Genomic DNA, 23017 nt, shown 5'->3' with positions numbered 1-23017 from the left:
CTTTCATGGTACCCGTGACCGGCCCTGGGGCAGCCAAAAGAATAGCCAGGAGGTTTGAGGGTGTGTGGGATTCCGCTTGGCATAAACATGTCCATCACCGGCGCCGTCCACCCAGACAGACGGGGGACGCGGAAACCACCAGAGGAAAAGACGACGTGAGACGTTTCAGGGCCAAAGGAAATTGCAATGCCATGCATCTATCTGTACGCATCGCAAAGCAGAGCGCCTGACAGCCTACGTACGGTACGCACTTACGCTCGGCTTTCTTGCCATTGTCGTGATTCCAACTGAAGCATCCTTTGTACATGGGACTGACCCACTATGATGATCATGGTCAGCGGTCAGCAGCCTTGTCAAAAGAGGTTGGGAGCAGTTGGTGCGCCACTGCAAGCTCTGGCGTTGCCAACACGGATTGCATATCCGTCGTTAGTTGGTCATTCGGGACCCCTAATTGGGCGTTTGCCGGCGTCCGCCCACTCGTACCGAACTTCCCATGACTCTGCCAGCACAGGATCAGACTTGGGTGTGGATAAAGAAGGAAAAACCGCCAGTGAATAATACTGCAGGTCAGCCCGTGGTCCTGTAGCATCCTCGGATCCAAGCATGTCAAATCTCATGCTCAACACTGCACAATGCCAGCAAAAAGGCGCGCACGATATCAGGCCAGACAAATGAAATGAATGAATGGATCAAAGAGGCGAGCCCAGGCGGGGCGGGAGCGAGGCATTCCGAAAGAACTGCGGCGCAACTCGTGACTGACGGGTGCATTGTCTCGTCTACAATAGTGGGAGGAGTGCCCATGTTTGTTCGTGTCTTGGCTTGGTGACGCCAGCTGGGGGAGGTTTGAGCATCCGCTTCTCAAAGCAATCATGGCCGAGGAGGGAGGACCGACCATGGGGGTAAAAAATACCGCCCCAATATGGACGAACGGGCCGTAAGCCGTTCCACATGGGACCAAAAAGTAAGGCCGACCGATGAAACGGCTGAGAAATTAGCAGTGCTAAATTCCTCAGAATAACGGCCCGTCGAGACAGCCGAGTACTTTTGCGAAATCCCACAAGGTCTTCATGTGACTGAATGGCAAATGTAAGGAGGATCAGAGAGAGGCCAGCGATCGTAGGCGGGGCGAGGGCGAGGGCGACTTGCGATGGAGACGGCGTCAGCGTCAGCGTCAGCGACAACCGTCCACCATTCGCCATCCACACATCCGCACATCCGCACATCCGCACATCTGCCTCCACCATCCACCGCCCAGCACCAAAGCCAACGAGCCCACTTTTGCCAGGCGCATCGAATCCCTCTTGTACGAGACAGGCCTCTTTTGTCCATATTGCAGGCGGAGCGCAGCACGAAGCATGACATGGCATGGCTGAATGGCTGCAAAGTGTGCCAAAACCCGAGACGCCAGGACAAGTGTGTGTTCAACATTTATCCTCGTCATACAGGCAAGGCACGGTCCACACCTGCCTGCCGCCCTTGCCCACCTGTTGCAGGGCACGGGGCGCGACTGTGGCAAGTCGTCCTCAGAATGTGACTGACAATATCGAAACCTTCTGGTCGCCGCAGGCGGCGGAGCTAGTAGTAGCATGATGGTTGACCCTGATATTTTTAGTCGTGGCCCATGTGGTTCAAGTTGAGTTATGTATCCCAGGCATCTTTTGTGTTTCCATCATACCCATAACCGAAAGCAAAGCCAATCGGGGCCATTTCATCTCGCAAACCCATACGGATTGAGAGAGCAAAGGCAAAGCCATGCCACATGTTCAGAATGTATCCCACAAAAATGACGGACCCCGCCGCCATGTTCGGGGTTCAATAAGGTGGCGACAGGGCAGGTTCTGCAGTATCGACGATAGGCTTATGGGCGGACGTCTGGACTCGGGGAATGCCCTCGAGGATTGGGGGACGGTATGGAGTACCGAGTCTGGTTCCATTGTTCCATTGCTATCCCGTGCTCGGTACGGACGTACGCAGTGTGATGTTCCAATGCGGTAAGCTTGCAAAAGCGATAACCATGTGTGTGTGTGTGTGTGTGTGTGTGTGTGTGCGTGCGTGCGTGCCGGCGTGTCTCTGTCACATTCTTTCCCCCTCCCTTTTTTGTTTTCTTTTTTGTTTCGATTTTTTTTTTTTTTTCATCTTGAACCAAGGACGAGGGTGAGGGCAGAGGCGGTAGACATTATTAGCCTGTGAGTTTCCATCATCCATGCCTGTCGTGCACCAAGTATCGTCGTTTGTTCTCCCTTCAAGTCTCCACCGGCAAAAGATGAGGGGGACAATCCAAGCTGGGCGGGCACACCTAAACCTGGGCGTGGCTTGTGAAACTACGACAAAGAATAGTGGCCATGGCCCATGGGTGATGAGTGGTCCGCCAAAGTTGGCTTGCTTTTGGGAGGGGAACGATACAGGTCATCCGGAGGGAATAATTTGCGGCGGCTTCGTAAATGCCTGCTACCCTACTTTCTCCAATCAGTCTCTTGTTCACGCAAAATGACGGACGCTCGCGCTTCATTACCTTCAACAATCCAACCCCTTGTCGAAATGGCTCCCAGCACCACTCAATGACTTGCATCGATTCGAGCTTGTATTGCTGTATTCTGAACATTTTAGTTTTACCCGACACTTACTTGCGGGGATTCGGGGGCCCAAGATCGCGACGGCAGGACCAACCAGGTCGAGGTCTCTATCTGCATACCAACAAGTATAACACCCCAGGTGGCATCAAAATGTTGGTCCGTCACACGGACTCAATCAAATGGTTGGTCGGTCGACAGCACTGGACAGGACGGCGAACGACAAAATGGCCGTCGCGGTCGCACCCAAGCCCAAAGTTTCGATCGATGGTGGGTGCCGCTAAGTCCAGACGCTCGCAGTCTAGTGCCAGTATGGAGCAAACTACACTACCAGACTACTTCATATTAGTAGTTACTCCATACCTACCTAGGTAGTTATCCAGTGACTCCAGTCCCACCTGCTCAGCACGCAGCTCACTTGGCTGTCTGAGACTTGGACATGGCGAGATTCCGCCCCTCATGCAACCGGGGGTGCTTGTTCACCAGCCGGGCAAAGTTTGGAGTTTGGATCAACACTCTATCACCTGGTGGTCAGCCAGGTCGCCGACAACATTAGCTGGTCAATGTATCAATGCATTTTGCAAAACACTCGCGAGGACGACGCCAACGCCGCATACCGCCGCATAGCATGCAGCGCCGCATAGACTTGGGAACCCACAACCCTCTCGTTCCCCCGGACCAGGACAGGAGTCTGTGCTGCGACGGGATGGGATGACCTTGTCAAATACGTCTTTTTGCCGTGACGAGTTTCCGCCACAAAGAGGGAAAGAGAAAAGAGAGGGGTTGTGGGCGTTGTGGATGTTGTGTGCCATCTCATGCCAAATCAGAGTGGATGAAAGGATGACATACTCCGTGCCCTCGTCGAATCCATGCTCACGAATGCTCACGAATCAAGGCTCCATTCATTGGCTCATGCAAATTTGCTCCCATGTGGACCGTCCACCATTATTCACCCACTAACCCATGGGTCTCTCCTTCCCTCGATCTATAATTGGCAGGTACCACCATATCGCTTGATTGCTGCGTGACCTGCGTCCGTCGTACATTTGGCGTTGCTTGTCTGTTTTACTTTCAAGGTTCAGCCAGCATAGCATAGGAGGAGGAGGTTAGGTACCTACATGTACCTGGGTGCGCAAGATTCGATTCCTCTGGAGCACCTACAGCACCTGCCTTGTATCAAATCAAATGCACAATGAATGTGGGCAAGTGAGGATGCTGAACCCAAACATGCATGGTTTTGCCCACCCCATGCACGCGCCAGGGGAGTCAATTAATGTTACTAGATATACATACTATACATACCCAGGTACCTATTTATTACCTTCCGACTGCTGCGCCTGAGGGCCAGAGGTGCCCGGCTCGAATAGCTAATACATACGTAAACCTGGCCTTGGAAGGCGCGGTACCACTTGGCCCGTGCCATTTCCCACTTTGTGGTCCCTTTTTTTGCGCGAGTCCCCAAGCGTCAGACTCGGTTGCCATGTACCTCCTGCCTGCACTCGTGCACTTGGGCTGAACAAGGTTTCTAGCTTCACTACCTCACCTCACCTTACCTCACCTCACCCTACCTCACCTCACCCTACCTCACCTCACCTCACCCTCACTCCTTCTTCCCACCTGCCGCACGCCCCCCTTGCGTGGCCCCGATTGACACTGATTGACCCAGCAGCAACTACCTGCCTTGGGTGCTGACTAGCTAGAAGCATAATACGGCTGGGGACAGTGGCCAGCGGTGGTGGCCGTCGCCTTGGCGTCTTCCAGCCAACCACAGCCTGCTTTGAACCTGGACCTCCGTCTATCCCTCCACCATCACTGACGCCGAGACCGTTGACCCTCTCTCTTCACTCCTTCTGTCCCTAATATCAGCCGAGCCAGGACTCCTTTGTATCCAGGGCCTTTTGGAGTCTGGCTTCGCCCTTCCTGCTTCTTTCAACCATGATTTAACTCTGATGAAATCCCAAAGGTAGCTGGGGAGTTGCAGCCAAATGTCACACATTCTCCCTCCCCCCCCCCCTTTCTCATTTGCCGTTTCAGCTGCTCCAACACTGCCAGAGGAAAAAAAAATAAAATAAAAATATTAAACGAGGCCGAATAAAGTCTGGGGAGGGGTGTCATTGAAGAAGCCACCACACTTACACCACCTGGTATCCCAAAACGAAAGGCATTCCGACTTGAATAACCTTCGATTTGGGCCAGCCATACCAACCTTGCGAGCTGCAACTTTCCAACTCATTTCTTTCCTTCTCAACCCAAAGCCCAAACCCGCTCTCGCAACACAGTCCTCGAGTCTGTGTGTCCGTGTCGTGTACGATACATACCAAAGCAACTTGGGTTCATTGTGTCCAGAGGGTGCCACCAACAATCCGCCTTCAAGTCACAAACCTGCGGCCTCTTTTCAAATGCTTCCAACCCAAGAGCCTCCGCCCATTCATCGACCCTGATGTCTGTTCAAGCACCATATATGGCTCACTATTTGCCGGTTTCGCCGTCGTTGCGTCACTGCCTTCAAGGACGGAATCTGGCTTCTAGCATCGCCTTGCCCAAGCCACCATCAGCATCGGGATATTCCTCAACAACACTGGGTCACGGCCTCAGAACACCGCCGGTCGACGACGACATGAGTGCAACATACCAACCTGCCATGACGACTTACGGGAGTCACAATGTCCACGCATATCCTGTACCAATGGCTCATGCCAGTCACATCAAGCCGGTTATGGACGATGCAAGAGTGCCCCAGCCATATCGATACCCCTCTCAACAATTATTGGCACAGAATGGAACATACTCGTCGCCGCTGCCAGACTCGTCGCTTCACCAAGCAGTCATGCCCGCTACACCCTTGGCCGAGGTTCCAGTCCCTTCAAAACGATCTGATCCGGTGACACGACGCGGCTCAGAAACCCTGATCTATCATAGCTTGCAGTTACCCAAATGCATAAGTCCAACTGGCGGCAATCTCTCGGACTTTGCAGCTCAGGTTCGTTGACTCCCTTTTTCTCACGCTCGATGCAGTACGCTTTACTGACAGAGTTGTCGTCGTTGAAGATGACTTGCTTGTTTTGGTTCGAAAGCATCGAAGAACTCAAGAATGCCGAGACGATGCGACCGAGCGCCGCAAACATTCCCATCTCCCGGCTCCCTGCTTTGGCGAGACCGCACGACCAGTTTCTCAAGTGGATATACAATGTGCTGTCCACGACGCAAGTTACGCAAAACGTCATTTTCCTGGCCCTCCTGTTCATTTATCGGTTGAAAATGTCGACGCCGCAAATCAAAGGCCGCGCCGGGAGCGAGTACCGTCTCCTGACAGTAGCGTTGATGCTTGGCAACAAATGTAAGTGTTGGCTCCCTATCCTCGCGCGCGGTCGACTCAACCCATCAGACTCTAATTTCCCCCTAGTTTTGGACGATAACACGTATACCAACAAGACCTGGGCCGAAGTCTCTTGCTTCGCAGTCCAGGAAATTCATGTTATGGAGGTTGAGTTTCTCAGCAATATGCGCTACAACTTGTTAGCCTCCAAGGATGAGTGGGAGCAGTGGATTACGAAGCTCTCCTGCTTCCATGAATACTATCAGCGTGCTTCGAAGCTTCCGGCGTCACCGGTCCACAAGCCTTCTCCCACGCACAGGGCCCTACATTCCCCACTCCCTTCGCCGACCGCAACAGGCATGCCGCCCAGCATGGCCGCTGTGAAATGCAACCTGTCACCCAGTTCCCGACACTCTCGCAACACTTGCACATACCAGGCGAATGCTACGTCTCCTCTAGCAGGAAAGGTTTCTATTCCCCTGCCTCGTTCGAGGAAACGAAGTCCCGATGGATACTTGGCCGAACATCCAGCCAAACGACATGTCTTCTCGGCTGCCCCCAGCGCCAGACCACCCAACGCAACTCTTGACAAGAACATGACCAACAGCAACAGCAACCGGCTGCCAGTCCCGCACCTGACAGTTGCAACGAATCAGCAATACGTGGGCGGCATTACTCATGCAGCTCAGAGTGCAGGCACCGCGTCTCAGCAAATGGTCTCGTTGCCCCCTCTGCAACCAGGTGTCCGGGCATTGTCGACGATGTATCAGGTCAACCCCTCGGTTGGCCTGGTCCAAGCACAACCAGTCGGCGCAGTCACTTCAACCACCCCCGCGCCAAGGCCTATGTATCCGGTTCCTACACTGGCAACGCAGGCTCCAATCGGATTCGGTACCCCAACGAAGCATCACAGTCCAGGAAGAGTAGTGGCCAGCTACGGTTCTTCCCCGTTGGTCGAGTCTTTTGGACAGACTTCAGCCATTCACACACCAGTGGTCCATACGCCCATCTCGAATTCTCCAAGCGTCTATCTGCAACATCGCGCTAGCCCTTACAAGCCAATTCGGCATGTCAACCGACTATTATATCCTCCCCCGTCGGCATCCCTGGACCAATATCATATCTCGGTTCCGGTTCAACCCAATCAAATGCACTACCAGCCGCTGGGGCGGCGTCACGATCTGCGAACTGGCATTGTACCAGAGTTTCTGGTGTACAATCGTGGCCAGTACCAACAGCAAATCCCGTCACAGGGCATGCTGCAACTACAACAACAACGACAAGGGCACTACCCAGTCTAGGAACATTGTGACTCAATCTCGTCTAGCGTTGAGCGGCCGGTCCCGGTGCTCGAGTGTTTGGCCCCCTTTGTCCCCAAACGAAGGGCATTTCATCAAGCAAACCATCAAGCGGATACCAATTTTTCTTCTTCTGAACCTTCCAATTATACACTCGCTTAGAGGGTTTTGGATGAGGTTGTGTTAATCAAAGCATGTTGTTTTCTCCCCCCCTCCTTTCCTTGCTGTACAATAGCGGAAAATTTTCCCAGACATCATCAATCTGGCATTCTATTACGTGATGAGGTATGGTACGGTTTGATGTTTCATGGTATGGCATGGCATGGCATGGATTCAGGCGTTCAACGGCAAGCAGCACATGGCTACATTGGCTTTTAGGAGTACTGAGGCTGCTCCCTCTGCACTTGCTCTTTGATGTTTCTGGAGATGCTCAAAATGCAGTTGGTTGGGGTCCAGACGCCAAATAGACCTGGACAGCATTTTATTTTACGAAAGTTACACTAGGCCTGACGTGAAACGGTGCATGAACCCAGTTGGAGTTATGGAGATTTGCGTAGATTGATGACGTGACCCTTCCCGTCCACCATGGGGACGCAACAGAGGCGCCCACAATCCGATGACGATGTAGTTTGCGCGAAACTAAGGATCAATGAAGCAGCGTGGGCCATTTGTTCCCGGAGATGAGGGTCGCGTGTTGGATGTCTGGACTTGGTCCAAGCGCTCACTCGTTTCGCCCAAGGAGAGGAGGGTGTATTGGCCGTCCAAGCTGGCTCACACGGTAGCCAAGTCCAATGAAGCAATTCGTTGCTTGAACCAGCTGATTTTTCATTTTTCGTGGGATGTGACGATGCTCGGCCACCGGATTGGTCAACAAGCCCATTCCGCCAATCACAGCCCATCCAGAGCCAGGCCCAGCGTTCCAACTGGCCACCTCCCAGGCAACCAGTAATAAACAGGGCGCCCCGTTTTATCACTCCATGTCACTCACTTCACGTCCCTCACTCCACCTAGCCTTCGCCCTGCTTCCTCCTCTCCTACACCGGATTCGCATCAGCGTTGGAGCCAGGCCCTTGCCCAAGTCGTCGGACACTCGCTTCCAGTATCGTTTTTGTTGCCTTTTCCCGAGGAGAAGCTTGCTGCAGCTTTCTTTTTACCTCTTTTTACCTCCTTTTTTTCTTTTTCTTTTTCTTTTTTTTTTCCCTCCCACTTTCTACTCGCGAGGTCATAAACTCCTTCATTCAACTACCATCGATAGCTTGCATCCTTGATCTACGCCGGCCGAACGCATCCGACTGCGAAGGCGCATCGCCATCCGACTGCCGAGCGAGCGTCGTCGCGGTTGCTATTGCACGAATCCGCCGCGGCTGGGAGCGACAGCCCGAGCCGGCGCAAAAAGAAAAAAAGCATCAAGTCGTTTACAAGTTGTGGGCTCGAACTGTTGTCTTTTTCATCAGCCACGCTGTCTGTGTGCGGTTTGGCAGTGGTGTCGTCGAGCGAAGCCGCCCGTTTGGAACTCTGGCCCGGGACGGGGCAAATCGAGCAGTTGGGCGTGCCGGAGTCTTGGACGAGTTTAAGATTTTTTTTCAATTCATTTAGAACACTTCAAAGATAACTCTATTGGGGGGGGGCTCAATATCGGACAGACACCTTGGACCTCACGCCTTCCGGAGCCGCCTTTCATTCTCCAAGACGAGCCGTCGCAACGTGGTGGTTTGTTTCATTATTTGCTCCTACTAGCGGATCCCATCGTGCGGTTGTCGGTCCGAATATCGATTCAAAACCGGGCTGAGGCGCTCGTTTTGCAACTTTGCCGATTATACTCTTGTTTGCCCACCAGGGACATCTTGCAGGACATCTTACCAGAGACAAGACAGCACGTCGCGTGTTGCGCCGCCCCCCCGTCAGCATGTCAGGCTTCGGCGACTTCACGTCCATCTGCCGGACTGTGCCGCTCCCCCTATGCGCCAACATCGGCCCTACGCTGGCCGCCACCAACCGGGCCGGCATCGAGCCCGACTGCTACGCCCGCAACATCGCGCTCGCCAACACCATCATCTTCGAGGGCGCCGCCGCCTCCATGCACATCGTGGCGCTCGTCATGACCATCGTCATGATCCTCCACGTGCGCAGCAAGTTCACGGCCGTGGGCCGCAAGGAGATCCTGTCCTTCTTCTACCTCTACATGCTGCTCACGTCGGTCTCGCTCGTCGTCGACGCCGGCGTCGTCCCGCCGGCCAGCGGCCCGTTCCCCTTCTTCGTCAGCCTGCAGAACGGCCTGACCAGCGCCCTGGTGACGTGCCTGCTCATCAACGGCTTCGTCGGGTTCCAGCTGTACGAGGACGGCACCCCGCTCTCGGTGTGGATGATGCGCATCTGCTCCTCCGCGGCCCTGATTGTCAGCTTCCTCGTGTCGCTGGCCACCTTTAAGGGCTGGGCCGGCCTCGGCCCGACCAACACGGTCGGCCTGTTTGTCGTCTTGTATCTCGTCAACGCCGCCGAGCTGCTCGTCTACGTGGTCATGCAGGTGATGCTGGTGACGAGGACGCTCAAGGACCGATGGCCGCTCGGCGACATTGCCTTTGGCGTCTTGTTCTTCGCGGCTGGCCAGGTCATCCTGTACGCGTTTAGTAGCAAGATTTGCAACTCGCTGAGCCATTATCTCGACGGGCTGTTTTTCGCCACCGTCTGCAACCTGCTCGGCGTCATGATGGTATACAAGGTACGTTTACGCCCAGGCTTTTGTTCTTTTTTTTTTTTTTTTTTTTTTTTTTCTTTTTCTTTTGCTTTCTCTTTTTCTTCTTCTTCTTCTTTTTCATCTTTTTCTTTTTCTTCCTCTTTTTCATCTTCTTCGTTTTCATCTTTTTTCTTTTCCTTTCTCTTTTCCCTCTTCTTCTTCTTGTTCATCTTTTTCTTTTCCTTCCTCTTTTCCCCCTTTTCTCTTCCCTCTTGGCCTCCCCCCTCTTGCGTGTGTAGCTGGGCGGCGCACTTGCTAACACGCCATGCAGTACTGGGACTCCATCACCAAGGAAGACTTGGAATTCTCCGTGGGCACGCGCATGAACAACTGGGAGGTGAGGGAGCTCCTGCCCGAGGACGAGCGAAGAGCCACCACGTACGCCGACGACCCGTACGGCCAGACGAGCGGCCACGACCTACCCTACTCCCCGGCAGCCCAGCGTTACTCGGCAAAGTACTGAGCCGACGGGCCGTCGAGAAAGCGGATCCAACTGCATTTGCATTACAGGGCGTCACTTTTAGGTTCAGGGCAGTGCTTTCTTCTCCTTTTCTTCTCTCCGTCTTCTCTTCTTCCTGCTGTTTCTTTTTCGCACATGTATAGTAAACGAGGCACTTGGCCGTCTTTGCCTGCTGCGTGCGTTTTTCCCCCTTTCAGGCAGTGCGCGTTTTGTCAATGGCCCTGGGTATTGGTCGAACGGACGCTGCAGGCGAGCCGGTGGCCTTGGTCGTTTGGTCGGGCTGGTTTGCACGGCTGGCACGCGGGGGCGTAGATGTCCGGACGTCGGGTCACTTTGCCTTTGGTTTCGAGCAGGCTCACCAGGCTCTGGGGGCCATGTCGTCCCCCGCTTGCCGCGACGGCATGTCACGTCACGTCAGGTCACGTCATGTCATGTCATGTCATGTCATGTTCATGGTGGACTCGGCCGCAGAGCAGGCGACAAGGCCTTGATCCATCCGTCGCCTGACTCATGGGCAGCCCGCGGTCCTTGCTGCCACAAAGGCTTTCTCTCAAGGCTCCTCAACCAAAGCAAGCACTGACTGCCGGCCCGCCGCACGGCGCATATGCACAAGAGTCGGTGTGTCAGGAACAGGGTAGCACGAAGAAACAAGGGAGGAAAAAAGCGCCCAGCATCTGGTCCGTCCGGTTCCACACGTATCGTGCGTTGCAAAAACAATGCTCATGTTTCATGTTCCGTGTTTTTTTTTTTTTCCCGCGTCAACGAAACGCACGGCTCAACCCATTTACCCATTTCCCGATTCTGTTCCGAGGGACAGGACGGGACAGGATCGGTGGGGGGGCCTGCTTGCGTGTGGGCGGCGCGCAATGTACGGCGCCGAAAGGAGGCGGCGCCTGGGCAAGGGCAAAAAGAGGACGGACGGACGGGCGGGCGGGCGGGCTGAGAGGGCAGGGGAGAACGTGGATAGTTGCAGGTGGTCTTTTTGCAGCGTCGGATCAATATGTGGTGGCGGCGGGTTTGGGCCACCGGTCAGGAGGGATTGGGGCGAGCGTGGCTGGCTGGTGGGAAAGGGAGGTTGACCGAGCGATTGGGCGGCCGGGGGGGGGGGCGCGTCGGGATGGCCTGTGGGATGGGGGGAGAAGAGTCGAGCAAAGGCGGACAGGAAGGAAAAAAAAAAAAAAAAAAAAAAAAGTGAGAAAAAGAGAGGGAAAATAGGGACAGATAGGACAGGAGGACAAAGGAGGCGCGGGAAACTGGGAAAACGTGTTCGGAATGCAATCGAAAGGAAACGATACGAGGTGTGCATCGTGGGCCAAGACGTCGATCTGGTCAGAGGAGACGACTTGGTTTCTGGCGACTGACGACTGACGACTGGTTTCTGGCGACTGGCGACTGGAGACTAGAGACTGGAGCTATACATACGGGTCGGCGCCATGGATGACGAGGTGTGTCAATTTGGGGCAGAGGCCGCCCAATGGCGGCGCAGGACCAGGGCCAAGCGTCCCCGCCGCTGCTGGTTCCCGGCTTTTGATTGGGTCCCGAGGGAGCGGTTCGGCGCTAACCAAGTATAATAATGGGATGGGGCCACGCTCGACTCGACCAAGGCGCCTCGTCGTCTCGAACCCCTCTTTTTTACTGTCGCATAAATGCACCGGTCTGGTTATAGCTGGTATCTAGGCTGGGGGGGCACCCCGTATCCTATACTTTTTTCGTCTTGTGGTGGTGGTGGTGCTGCTGCTGCTGACGGGAGCCTCTCTGCTCATGACCAGCTTGGCAAAACGCAGCAGTAGCCCAATGGCTGTGCGTTGCAGGTTGCAGGTTGCGGCAGCCCAGCCCGGCCCAGCAGGGAAAAGGCGCGGAAAAGGCAGGCAAAGGCAGCACTGGGCAGGCAGGCCGGAAGGCGCCTAACCCAGACGACGTTTGGCCTGATGGGAACCTTTTGCGCGAACCCCCCCGGTCTGCATCCGCATTGCGCACTACGGAACAGGTACCTGCCTACCTTTTGGCCAAGTAGATTGCCGTCGGCGCGAAAGGAGCCCGGTGTTTTACTCGGCTCCACCTGTTCCCGACAGCTTGGTTCTGCCGTCCCCTGGGTCACCGAAGGGGGGCACTAGATGATTCGGCGCGATGAAATGGAGCGACTGACGAGCATTTCGTTTTGCCTTCTTTTTCTTTTTTTTTTCCCCCCCCTCTCTCATCCCTTTCTTGGTCGAGTCTGATTCGGGCAAGAGACCCTTCAGGGCTTGAGCTTGTTCGCCGACGCGATGCGGGAAGTCGCGGCGCAGCGCAGCTTGGCCGACATGCAAGGCAGGAAGAGAAGGAATAAGGAAATGACAACGTAGCTGCCAGCTGATTAGAAAAGGGGGGGAAGGAAACAAAGGGAGAAAAGGGAAAGACAACCCAGGGAGACGTGTTACATGCAAGACCAAAAGCAAAAACAAGTGACGGCGAAGACGAGGCGGGCAGAAAAAAAGAAAAAAAAAAAAAAGGGAGGAGCCCACATCCCCTTGATATCGGAACAGTCAAGGACTAGGACGGGAAGCGAGAGCAGTAAAAGGACGGCTTCGCGTTTAGCCCGGCCAAAATGCTCGTTCCCCGGGTATTCTGTTATTCTGTTCATACGAGAAAACGCGGCCATGAGTGCAGGGCAGTGGGCGCAGGTAACCTGCGACTCAGCAAAACTCGTCGATGGCGTGCGGCTATATTTACCCCGACTCAACCTGGGGTGGCTGGCGTTTGTCGTCCCAGCATGTGCGGACGTGGAAAAGCTGGAAAAGCTGGAAAATCTGGATTTGCTTCCCGTCTTTCAAGGGCCTTCGCCGGAACAGGTCCGGAGGTCAGTGCCCTCTGCTTGTGACATATCTGCGGTGTAACAAGGATAATATCGAGGGACTAGAAATCCAAACCCTCTGCTCAATCAGGCAGCTGCTTTAGGGAGCCTAGTATGGGCGCACATGTAATTTGGCGAAACCCTGCAGAGGTGCTGCCGCTGCCGCTGCCGCTCATGGAACAAACGGACAACCAAGCGGCCCCAGCCCGTTCATCAACATTTGGTTCGCTGCTCGAATGGACAAGGCATTAGTGGGCCGCGGGTGCAGCATGTCAGCAGCCATGACCTGTCACAAATACTCAACGGGCAAGAGGGAGAAACGAAAGGGTGGCGTTGTTTGTCCAGGACTCCAGTCTCCAGACCCCAGACTCTGGCAACCGAAGGGCGCTTGCTTGGCAGAGACCAGAGTCCAGACAACTTGAGCAAGTCTGGTCGGTCGGTGGAAACGCGGTGGCCTCGCAACAGTATATTGGTTCCAGCCAAGCCAGCAACTAACTGACTTATAATAAGGTGCCGCACGGACTGGCGCACGTCAAAGTGGGACGAGGCACTGCTGCACTGACGGAGTTGAGTAACCGTTTTGGTCCAAGTCAGGCCAGACCACGGCTGCTTGGCTGCTTGGCTGCTTGTCCCAAGTTGACGGCTGAGAATAGCAATCACGGGTCTCCCCGATGGACCCGTCCATCTTCCTCAACACCGTGTGTTGGCGCTGTCTAGCGCTGTTGGCCTTGGACCTTGACCTTGATCATGACCATGACCATCCGGGAAAGAGACGAGTGCCCGGGGGTCCTGGTGCTTTGCTTTCGAGCAGAGATGCTGCGATGCGGAACTGTCGATGGCGAAACGGGCACTGTCCGAGATTCACTGTAGCTCTCCGCAGGCACGAGGTGATTGCCAGCTTGACATGGCCAGCTGCTTGGGCCGTGAAATAGGTCCTAGCGTCAAGTCTCCCCGATCCTCCGTACAAAAGTCGTTGAACTATTCAATGGGTCAATCAGGGCTGCCGTCTCCTCTCCCAAGCTGTACATGGCAGGTGTCAATGAAGCCACATGCACTAACCTAGTCGACTGTGTCGCTGTGACCAGTGTTCGCAGGCTAACAAGCCCACCGTGCTGTGTCACGCTGATATGATCCAATATTGCATGAGAAATACAACGGTCCAAACTGCTTGTGCGAACGAATGACATTGTGCATGTCATCATATCGTACTCCGCACACCACACGGTGTGTTCACGATGGGGTGACCAGGAAAAGGACCCGTCATTAAAGGCCTAAAGTGAGCCAGATGGGCTTGAGGTGATGCGAAGAGCCGTGTTCTCTTTTTTTTTTCTCTTTTTTACTGTTCAAAGTAAAGTACGTACATACATACACGTACCAGACTCTTCTTCGACCCTCTTCCTCGGGATTCTGTCCTTTACTGGTTGACCACATGCTTGGTAGGTAGGTACCCAGGCAAGAGGCACGTAAGCCGCTCCTTCCCTGCATCACAACCGCCCTCTGCTCCATTTACATTCAGACCACATGCTCATCTGGTGCCTTTTGAACAAGACTAGAAACATGGCTGTTTTCTCTCCCGCCAGTGAAACTGGTCTTGAAAGAGGTTGGGGCAACATGGCTGCACGTTCACCCGTGCTGTGGCAGAGATATCGTCAGTCATCAACTCATGGAATGGCCGAGGCGGAAAACCCCCCCTCCCGATGGCGTAGTAGACTTGATGGCTGACTACTTGATAACAAAGAGAGATGGACAAGGCAAGGGCAATGGCTCCAACTAAAAGTTGGCCGAAGGAACCCCTCCCAAAACCACGAAACGAGTCTCCACGACCAACAAACAGCATGGCAGACAAGGCAACAAGCCAATGACACTACAGGTGACGATGCAACTGAGCTGCAGACGCCTTGTTGGTCCAAGGCGACCAGTACTATTTTCTCGAGCCGTCCGAGGGAGAGAAAGGGAGAGAGAGAGAGACAGACAAAGACACCGATTGCTGTGTTTGTGGCTTTGTCAAGTGAAACCAAACCTGTTGTAGCACCGCTGTCACATTTGGCGCCGTTTGAAGGGTAACGGGAGTATTGCGAGACCTGGGGTCCATCGGATCAGCACATAAACGTCTGTATGGATGGCTTGATCGGAAGTGAGTGTTCCGTAGTTCGTAAAGGCATGCCCAATTGACTGTTGTGTCTCTCGTCGAATCTCACTTCGGGCGAGCACGGGTTTACTGGGGTTGATATTAAGCAAGCTTGGCGCTCGATTTGGCCCGGCAAGCCAGAATGTAACGATATCGCTCGGCCGGAAAGCATGCTCTTACGTCTGGACGACCCTGTCCCGGCCGGAAGATGGATTTTAAAATACACCAGAGCAACCGACGTGCATTCAACTGTGTCCCCCCCCCCTTCCCTCCCTTCCCTTTTTCCACTGCCCCTATTTGGCCGCGTGCCAGTGAGTGGGTGTTATCGCCAGGGCAAGGCGTTGGGTGAGCGTTGCACATGAACGTTGCTTACATCAGGATGACTGTGTGCATCTGCACATATTGACACGATAGGAGGCTGAGCGGGAAATGTCCGAGGGAGAAAGTTGGATATTGAAGTGGACGCTTTTTCGTCTCGTCCCCTCTTTTCAACGTCGTATCGGACCAGTATAGCTTGGATCTGGGCTAGGTATATTTTGGGTAAATCTTGGGTATATGGTGGAATTTTTCTAGAAGAGACGACATATGAAAATGCCGGGCACAGATACGAGTCCAAAGTTGTGCCGCAGAGTTCAGGGCCGCGAGTACTTTGTCTCTTAAGGATAGCCAGTCTCGGGGCGCTTATCGAGATGATACAGAGTCAACAGACCAAACAGAGGATAGTGGAGACTGGCAGCCCTCGCGATTCGGGAACGAAGAAGAAAACGGAAGGGGGGAAAAAAAAGTGAAAAAAAAAGTGAAAAAATTGAAAAATAAAAAAGAAAAGAAAAATAATTACCTAAGCGCTTTGATGAAATGGTTGGCGTGCAAGGTCTGGCGTCGCATGCTTGAGCAAAAAGATTTGCCACGACTGACTTGCCCAACCTTTCGGTCGTCTGGGAGAGCCTACAAATGTTGTCATTGTAGCTGCGGGACGTACAAACACCGCAGTACGTACTACGGACTCTGGCGTACCCCGTATGTTCCTACCCCGTATAGGATACCCCCCGTCTTTTCAATGGCTGCTGGCTGCTGGCAGCTGCATGATCGCATGATGCATCCACCTTGGTTTCTCGATCTCCTGAAACGAACCTGGTTATTGAACCACTAGCGCTGGCACAGGACAGGCGGAATTCGCCAGGTGCCCAGGCTAGCAAAACAAATGAGATAGTTTGAGATAGGGAGCTGCGAAAAGGATAGGCCCACTACAGAAACGGCGCCAAGCAGGGGGGGTGCGCGAGGACAAGAGCAAATGAACAGCATCACGACCAGCGGTCGCTATCTTTTAGCGCAATTCAGATCGGGACCACACGAACTCAAAAGAAGCGACCAGGCCAAGAAGGCTGTGTGAGGGATGACTAACGCGAGTGGAGCTTGGTGACGGTGGGGTTGGGGGGGGGTTGGGGGGGGTGGGTTGGGGGGTATATAAGGAGAGCAGTCATCAAAGGGGGGAAAAAAGAGCCAAAAAAAAAAAAAAAAAAAGAGACAGACAGAGAGAGAGAGAGAGAGAGATGGGGGAAAAGCGCGACAGAGACTGCGAGAAAAGGGAAAGAGTTCAACGCACCAAAACCACCAAAAGAACCAAGCACTCCATAGACGCTCAACTTGGTAACCATGCCACAGGCCGAGATCCGACGTAAGACGTGAGGCGACGCCAGACGCTGCTTCGACCTGTTCACGCTGGTTTTCGCTGACTGGATCGTGGCCTGGGCACTTGTTCAATATCTCCGTGCTACGTGTAGGATGCTGCAAACACCCGACTCCATGAGCAAGTCCCCCATCCTCAGCTCGTCCTTTTTTTTCATTATCAAGGAGCGCATAAATAAGCATGCTGAATCTGATGGATGGCAGGTGCAGGGGAGGGTCGATTCAAATTTCAGACGGGAACATCACCCCCCCCACCCACCCCCCCTTGTCCAGATCCCCCCAGCCTGGTCAGTCATCATCATATGAGACTATGTGCATGTACTCCATAGCGCTTTCCTAGAAAACGAGTCCACAGTGGATAATGGGACCCCTCAAGCGCGCCTTCCTCCTGCCACCCCAGAAATTAGTGGGGCCCCTAGCCATCGTCAAGAGGTACCGGTACCGCAGGGAGGGACTTGGATGCTAGGAAGAGGTGGACCGGACCGTTCATGGGCAGTTTGCCTTTGGCTGTGGCGAGTGTAGAGTACCTCTCTGTACTTGGCTGTTTCTCAAGTCAATCGACTGCCTGAGCCTTGACAAACTGGATAGAAGTGACAAGGTCGACAACCATGGACAACCAACTCGGGCTAATTTTCGTTTCGTGGAGCCAGTTGTATATATGACGCTGGATGACTATTAGGCAGAAAGTGGGGCGAGGGGTGTCGCAGATAGTCCTAGTACGAATTTGCCGTGCCTCCAATGTCTTTTTTGGTCTTGAGCTATATTTCCTTCAAGGGTGTTTCTAGTGCGTCTCGGAGGTATTACACAATAGACTCTTCTCAAAGTTCAAGCCTTTGCCTTTGCCTTTGCCTCTCTGGCCCTGCCCTGCTGCCTCGCTTGAACCTGCGCTACGCGGCGCGGCACTGACTGTACTGCACTGTGTTTCGCTTTTTCCCCGGTACGTTTACTTGGCCTGAAATATTCCTTCTCCTTCAGCCCTTCTACCCTCGGGCCTTGCGCGATAGTCCCATAGAGCATCGCCGCCTCCTTGTTTCTTTCTTTCTTTCTTTCTTCGCGGAAAAAATCCCCTTGCCGCGGCTTTGGCTTTGAGCACTTGCCCATCTTCACGATCCTCTCGTCTGCTTTGACTCCGCCCGCATGAACAACGGCATGTCATCATCTCCACGTCTTGTTTCCTGAGGCCAAAGCAGCTTTTTACCACGTTTCAAATCCGTCGCCTCTTCCTGGGCGCTTCTGCACCAGTATCATCATTACTCGTTTTGCTTCACACGCGTCTTCGAGACGGCTCGTTTCCTAGCACCGCTCCCCATTGCTGCGTGATAGAAGCAGCCAAGTATTCCAACTTTTGGGCGCCAGAGTGGGAGCTGTTGACCTGTTTCTTCGTCTTCCTCCACCCACATCCACATCCACATCCACATCCACACCTCCACCCTCCACCCTCCACCCCGAAACAAGCCAAACATCTTATTAATCTCTCCCCTCTCTCCGTGGCCTTTCTCCCTTTCATCATATAATCCTATTCGCGACCTCGACCCCCCTATTATTCGCCTTTCGTCCTTTTCCAAGGTATGTACATGGTCTTGACTGCGGGAATATTGCTACACCCCTTCTTGTTTCGTTTGCTCACACCCCCGTCTTCCGATTTCTTCAGAGTTTCGGCTTTTTGGTCGCCTGTTATCAGCACCGACATCTATCGGTTCTCAAGTTCTACGGCTGGGTCTTTCTCCAGGATACGATATTTCTTGATTCCTATTTTCTCGGTTTTCGGGGAGGGGGGATTTTTTTTTCCGAAGAAGTTTTGTCTTCTGACATCCCGCCTCTCTCGTCCCTATTCTTTTTGAAATAAGCTCGTCCCACGCATTACGCCCAGCAAAGTATCTGAAAAGCCGGTCTGGAGGTAGCTTGCCTTTTTTTTTTCTTTCCTAAACTGGCGGCTACAACCTTTCTTTTTCGATTTGCCAACACTTTCCCCCTTGGGTTCGTCTATACTGGAGTTAGAGCTGGACACGACACCAAACGAATCAGTGGTTGTGACCTTTTCACACGCGCATCTCGAACAGACAATCGCGGCTAACATCTCAGCAAATCATAAAAAAATTCTCACCAAAAGGGGGAGGGGGGCTTTGAGAAGCAAATTTGGATACCACGGTGCTTACAGGCGACTTTCCCGCTCCATGAGAGACAGCTGGAGAACCCTGTATCAACATGGAAGGCAATGATATGAGTGCCCTTCCACAGCAGGAGCAGCATGCTGTTTGGGGCGAAACAGAGCGCAATTTTTGGCAGAAATTCGACGACGACAGTCACGTCGGCTGTGCGGCAGCAGAACAAGAATATCAAAGACAGACATCCAGTGTCAAGGAGGAGCTGCAGGCATTAAGTGTCAAGCGCACCAGCCTAACGCAAAGAAAAGAACAGCTTTCAAAGGAACTAACACATGTAGAGGAGGAGCTTGCGAAAATAGCTGACTCTTACGAGAATTATATCGCGACATTGACCATGATGGAACAAAACTACCAAAAATGTGAGCAAGAAAGACTCGAGAAGCGTGACCAGGTCGCGCTCACCATGGATCGTTTCTTCCGGGACAAGCAAGGGGAAGATCGAAGCCCATTGTCGCAAAAAGATGGTGATCTTTTCCACCAAGTTTCAAGGAATACAGCAGCAACAGCAGCCGCAACAGCAGCCGCAGCAGCAGCTACAGAAGCAACGGCGACAAAGACAACGACAAGGACAACAACGACACCTCCTCGAAAAAGGTTCCCTAGCCGAGCCGCTATATACGCCGAGGCTCTGAAACAAGGAAACGAGGTGACTAGGTTAACCCAAGTTTTACCCTCAATACGAACAACGCCTCCTCCTCCTCCTCCTAAGCCGGATTCCATACTCGTCAACGTCATCGATGCGGATGGCCGTTTGATTGGCCCTATCGAAAGAGTTGAGCCTTGGAATCAGTGGGTTGATGCCATCCAAAACCTGCCCATAAGGAGACCAGTCAAGATACGTCGTGGGCGCAAGTTTACACCGGACCACCTTGCCACTATATACGACAGGTCCGATCCCAAAGGTGTCAAGTGGATAGCATGTTTGATCCAGGCAATGGGAGAAATTCAACGACGACGATGCCACTCTTGTGACAAGAATCAAGGTGCCTTTGATGATTGCACCATCCTCGGAGGCCCTCTTTTTCAAAAATGCGGCAACTGCGAATGGAATCGACAGGGCTGCCATATGCCGTTGGTGTGCGAATCCGACAACTCTTCCGGCAATCCTGCTTTGGCGAGCGGTACCGGAGAATCAAAGCCTTCCGTCAGCCTACCCCGGCTGTATTCATCTTATCAACGAGAGCCGGCCCAGTTGTTGACGCCCAAGGAGCAAAAGGGGCCCGCCGCCCCTGGGGGCCCGACAAACCATGTGCAGGAATCCCATTTACCGCCCACTCTCCCGACTTTACAGCCCCTTTCCAACGGGTTTACGCCGGCCAATATGCGGAGTCGACAGCCTTGGTCGCCGGCGCCGCCTGAAGTTCGAACCCCATCCGTCCAATCGGCCGAAGACTCACCGCCTCCACTTGGCGAGATTACGAAGAGCAATCTCATCCTTCGGCATAACGGCACCGTGTATACGTATCCCGAGTGCGTCGAAGGCGTACCTCTTGTAAAAATTGACCAAAACCACCCATACTGGGATCCCAGGTGGCCTCCGCTTCAGTCAATAATCGTACCACAGCTCGAAATGTGGCGAGTCAAGTACGAACAAGCTTGTATCAGAAAGGCCAGGGGCGAGAGCGGACCAGCCAAGTTTCAAACCGGTCGTCAAGTCAACAGGGGCACGAGAATCCTGGAGTACTTGGAAGAAGGGGAGATAAGTCCGTATCAGCTCCTGTCCAAGCAGTACACCCACACGGGCAAGGGAACTATTACGGCATACGACACGCTATTTCGAATGTGCGAGACGCTATTTGAACTGACCAAGTACAGAATGGACATCTCCCCGGTCGAGTGGCTTCGGCATCGCCTCCACGAGATTATCGTCGAACAAGGGGCATATTTCAACTATTCAAAGACCATGCACGACTTTTACCGCGACCCCAAGCTCGCTGCGCTACGCGACGCCAACGGATTCAAGAGCATTGGCCGGCCTTCTGGCTACAAACCGAGCCAAAACGACGGCAAAGGGGAAAGCAGCAGTGGGCAAAAGAGGAAGAGCATGCAGTCGCAGGCTGATACTCCCCGGGCCACGCCGCCGGCGCCGGCGGCTAATGGTCACTCGCCGCTCTCATCCCACTCAGTGAATCTTTATCATCCTCCTCATGATCATGCCCCTCCTCATGATCATGCTCCTCCTCATGATCATCTTCCTCCGCATAATCATCTTCCTCCTCATCATCTTCCTCTTCATCATCCCCCTCCTCATCATAATCAAAATCAGTCTCCCCTCCCCAGTGTCGGCAACGGACCACGGTATGCGGCAGAGCATTCGTCATTTCAAGCTGCGACATCGAAACGCCTGAAGCCCGACTTATCAGTCTACACGTCTCCGAACGCCATTGTTTTTCCTGACGAGGTGTCGGATACGGATTCCTGGAGCGGGGCCTTGTTGGATAAGCTAGACTGGCGCATTTATCAAGTGAAGACGAGGCTCTACACCAGCAACACCACGGTCACGCAATACTGGCACTGGAAAGACGATGAACGAATGTTTGAGCACCAGGTCATCAAAGAGACAGATCCGGTCGTTTGGGGTGTTCATCGATCCCCGATTGATTTTCACGTGCCTCTGGACGATATTGTCGAGGTCAACTGGAATATGGAGGCGCTCCAGCTGCAGCTTGTAATGAGCCAGTTTAGTTCCACACTAGCCAAGCAGGATGGCAAACCCAGGGGAGACATTATGGCGTCGTTTAAGCGAAAGACTACGATGCGTCGATTTTTAAGTTATTGCCTGCAGCGCCGGTTGAAACTGGTCAAGATCACAGCGTAAGTAGCAGTCGAATAAATACCGCCCGTCTTTTTTCCAACGTCTCTCTCGATACCCTTTGTTGTTGTGGATGCTAACCTGGTTCGTGTTGCAGGCAAGACATGGAACAGCGATGGGCGTCGATGCAGTCTGAGAAGCTGCCACTTACGGAAGGGGAGGCAAGCTCAGAGCTTCGAGAATAGCTTTCCCAGCCTGAAGATTTGCACACCCCGACACACGACCACTAACTACTGCGGTGCCGTTCAGTTCCCGCTGATGTCGTTTTGTTGTGTGTCTGCCAAAAGTTGGCACGGCGTCATGATTTGCATTTGCTGAGTTGCAAAAATTTCCTCCTGCTCTATTTTCCCATTGTCTTGTTTCCTGTTTGCCATGAGATAGATATCCACGCTTTCCACAGTAACGTTTCGGATGAAAGTAGCAGACTCGATGGTCTTTGATTTTTTTCTTCTTTTCGGGATTGGTTTTTTTTTTTTTTTACCAGCCTGCCCACTTATGTATTATATTTCGTCGTAGTTCTCCGAATTCCTTGTTCACACGACGTCCCTTGGGTCCTTGGCAAAGCTGGTGACGTGATGACTACCTCCGGCTGCCATCAAACGACCACCGTCCAACCTCGGGACGTTTTCGCGCCCATTGCCATGGCCGGAGCGAGGGCATGTTCAGCACACACCAATGTGCAGAATGCTCGGCTCTCGAGCGTTTGCGCGGGGGCTGAAAAATCAAACGTAGCCAGGCACACGGATGACGCCAGCTCCTGGGGCGCGGGGGAAACCCCAACGGCGAGGAGAATGGACGCAATGCGCTGGCTGGGCGGCGCTGACGCTGCTCGGTGGAGAGATTGTGACTTGAATTGCGTGACTGTGATGTCTAATCGTCATAAGCGCATGCATGCTATATATATAAAGAAGAAAAAAAAAAAAGAAGAAGAAAATGCGACGGAAAGGGGAGAGGGACAGAAAAAGAGAAAGGAAAACGAGAACCAATTGAAATATATGACATGTGCCCACCGATGCCG

The 23017-nt window shown here is 53.4% G+C and overlaps 4 protein-coding genes across 4 annotated transcripts; 3 read left to right on the top strand and 1 right to left on the bottom strand.

Annotated features, from left to right (window-relative positions):
* Positions 1–2321: 2321 nt before the first annotated feature.
* Positions 2322–2602, bottom strand: UV8b_07840 (uncharacterized protein; the record flags this gene model as incomplete). Its single annotated transcript, XM_043145337.1, has 2 exons — positions 2322–2453; positions 2513–2602. The coding sequence occupies 2 exons, from the start codon at positions 2600–2602 to the stop codon at positions 2322–2324; spliced, it is 222 nt and encodes a 73-aa protein (XP_043001272.1).
* Positions 2603–5010: 2408 nt separating this feature from the next.
* Positions 5011–7371, top strand: UV8b_07839 (uncharacterized protein; the record flags this gene model as incomplete). The annotated part of the gene is made up of 4 exons (XM_043145336.1): positions 5011–5550; positions 5619–5907; positions 5974–7013; positions 7090–7371. The coding sequence occupies 4 exons, from the start codon at positions 5011–5013 to the stop codon at positions 7369–7371; spliced, it is 2151 nt and encodes a 716-aa protein (XP_043001271.1).
* Positions 7372–9090: 1719 nt separating this feature from the next.
* On the top strand, positions 9091–10381 carry UV8b_07838 (uncharacterized protein; the record flags this gene model as incomplete). The annotated part of the gene is made up of 2 exons (XM_043145335.1): positions 9091–9903; positions 10190–10381. The coding sequence occupies 2 exons, from the start codon at positions 9091–9093 to the stop codon at positions 10379–10381; spliced, it is 1005 nt and encodes a 334-aa protein (XP_043001270.1).
* Positions 10382–19227: 8846 nt separating this feature from the next.
* UV8b_07837 (uncharacterized protein) lies at positions 19228–22184 on the top strand (the record flags this gene model as incomplete). Its single annotated transcript, XM_043145334.1, has 2 exons — positions 19228–22001; positions 22097–22184. 2 exons carry the CDS (start codon positions 19228–19230, stop codon positions 22182–22184), a joined length of 2862 nt encoding a protein of 953 aa, XP_043001269.1.
* Positions 22185–23017: the final 833 nt, after the last annotated feature.

This window comes from Ustilaginoidea virens, chromosome 7, assembly GCF_000687475.1.
Source record: "Ustilaginoidea virens chromosome 7, complete sequence".
Classification (NCBI taxonomy): Eukaryota; Fungi; Ascomycota; class Sordariomycetes; order Hypocreales; family Clavicipitaceae; genus Ustilaginoidea; species Ustilaginoidea virens.
Note: the sequence above shows the minus strand (reverse complement) of the source record. Positions and strands in the feature narration are given on the sequence as shown.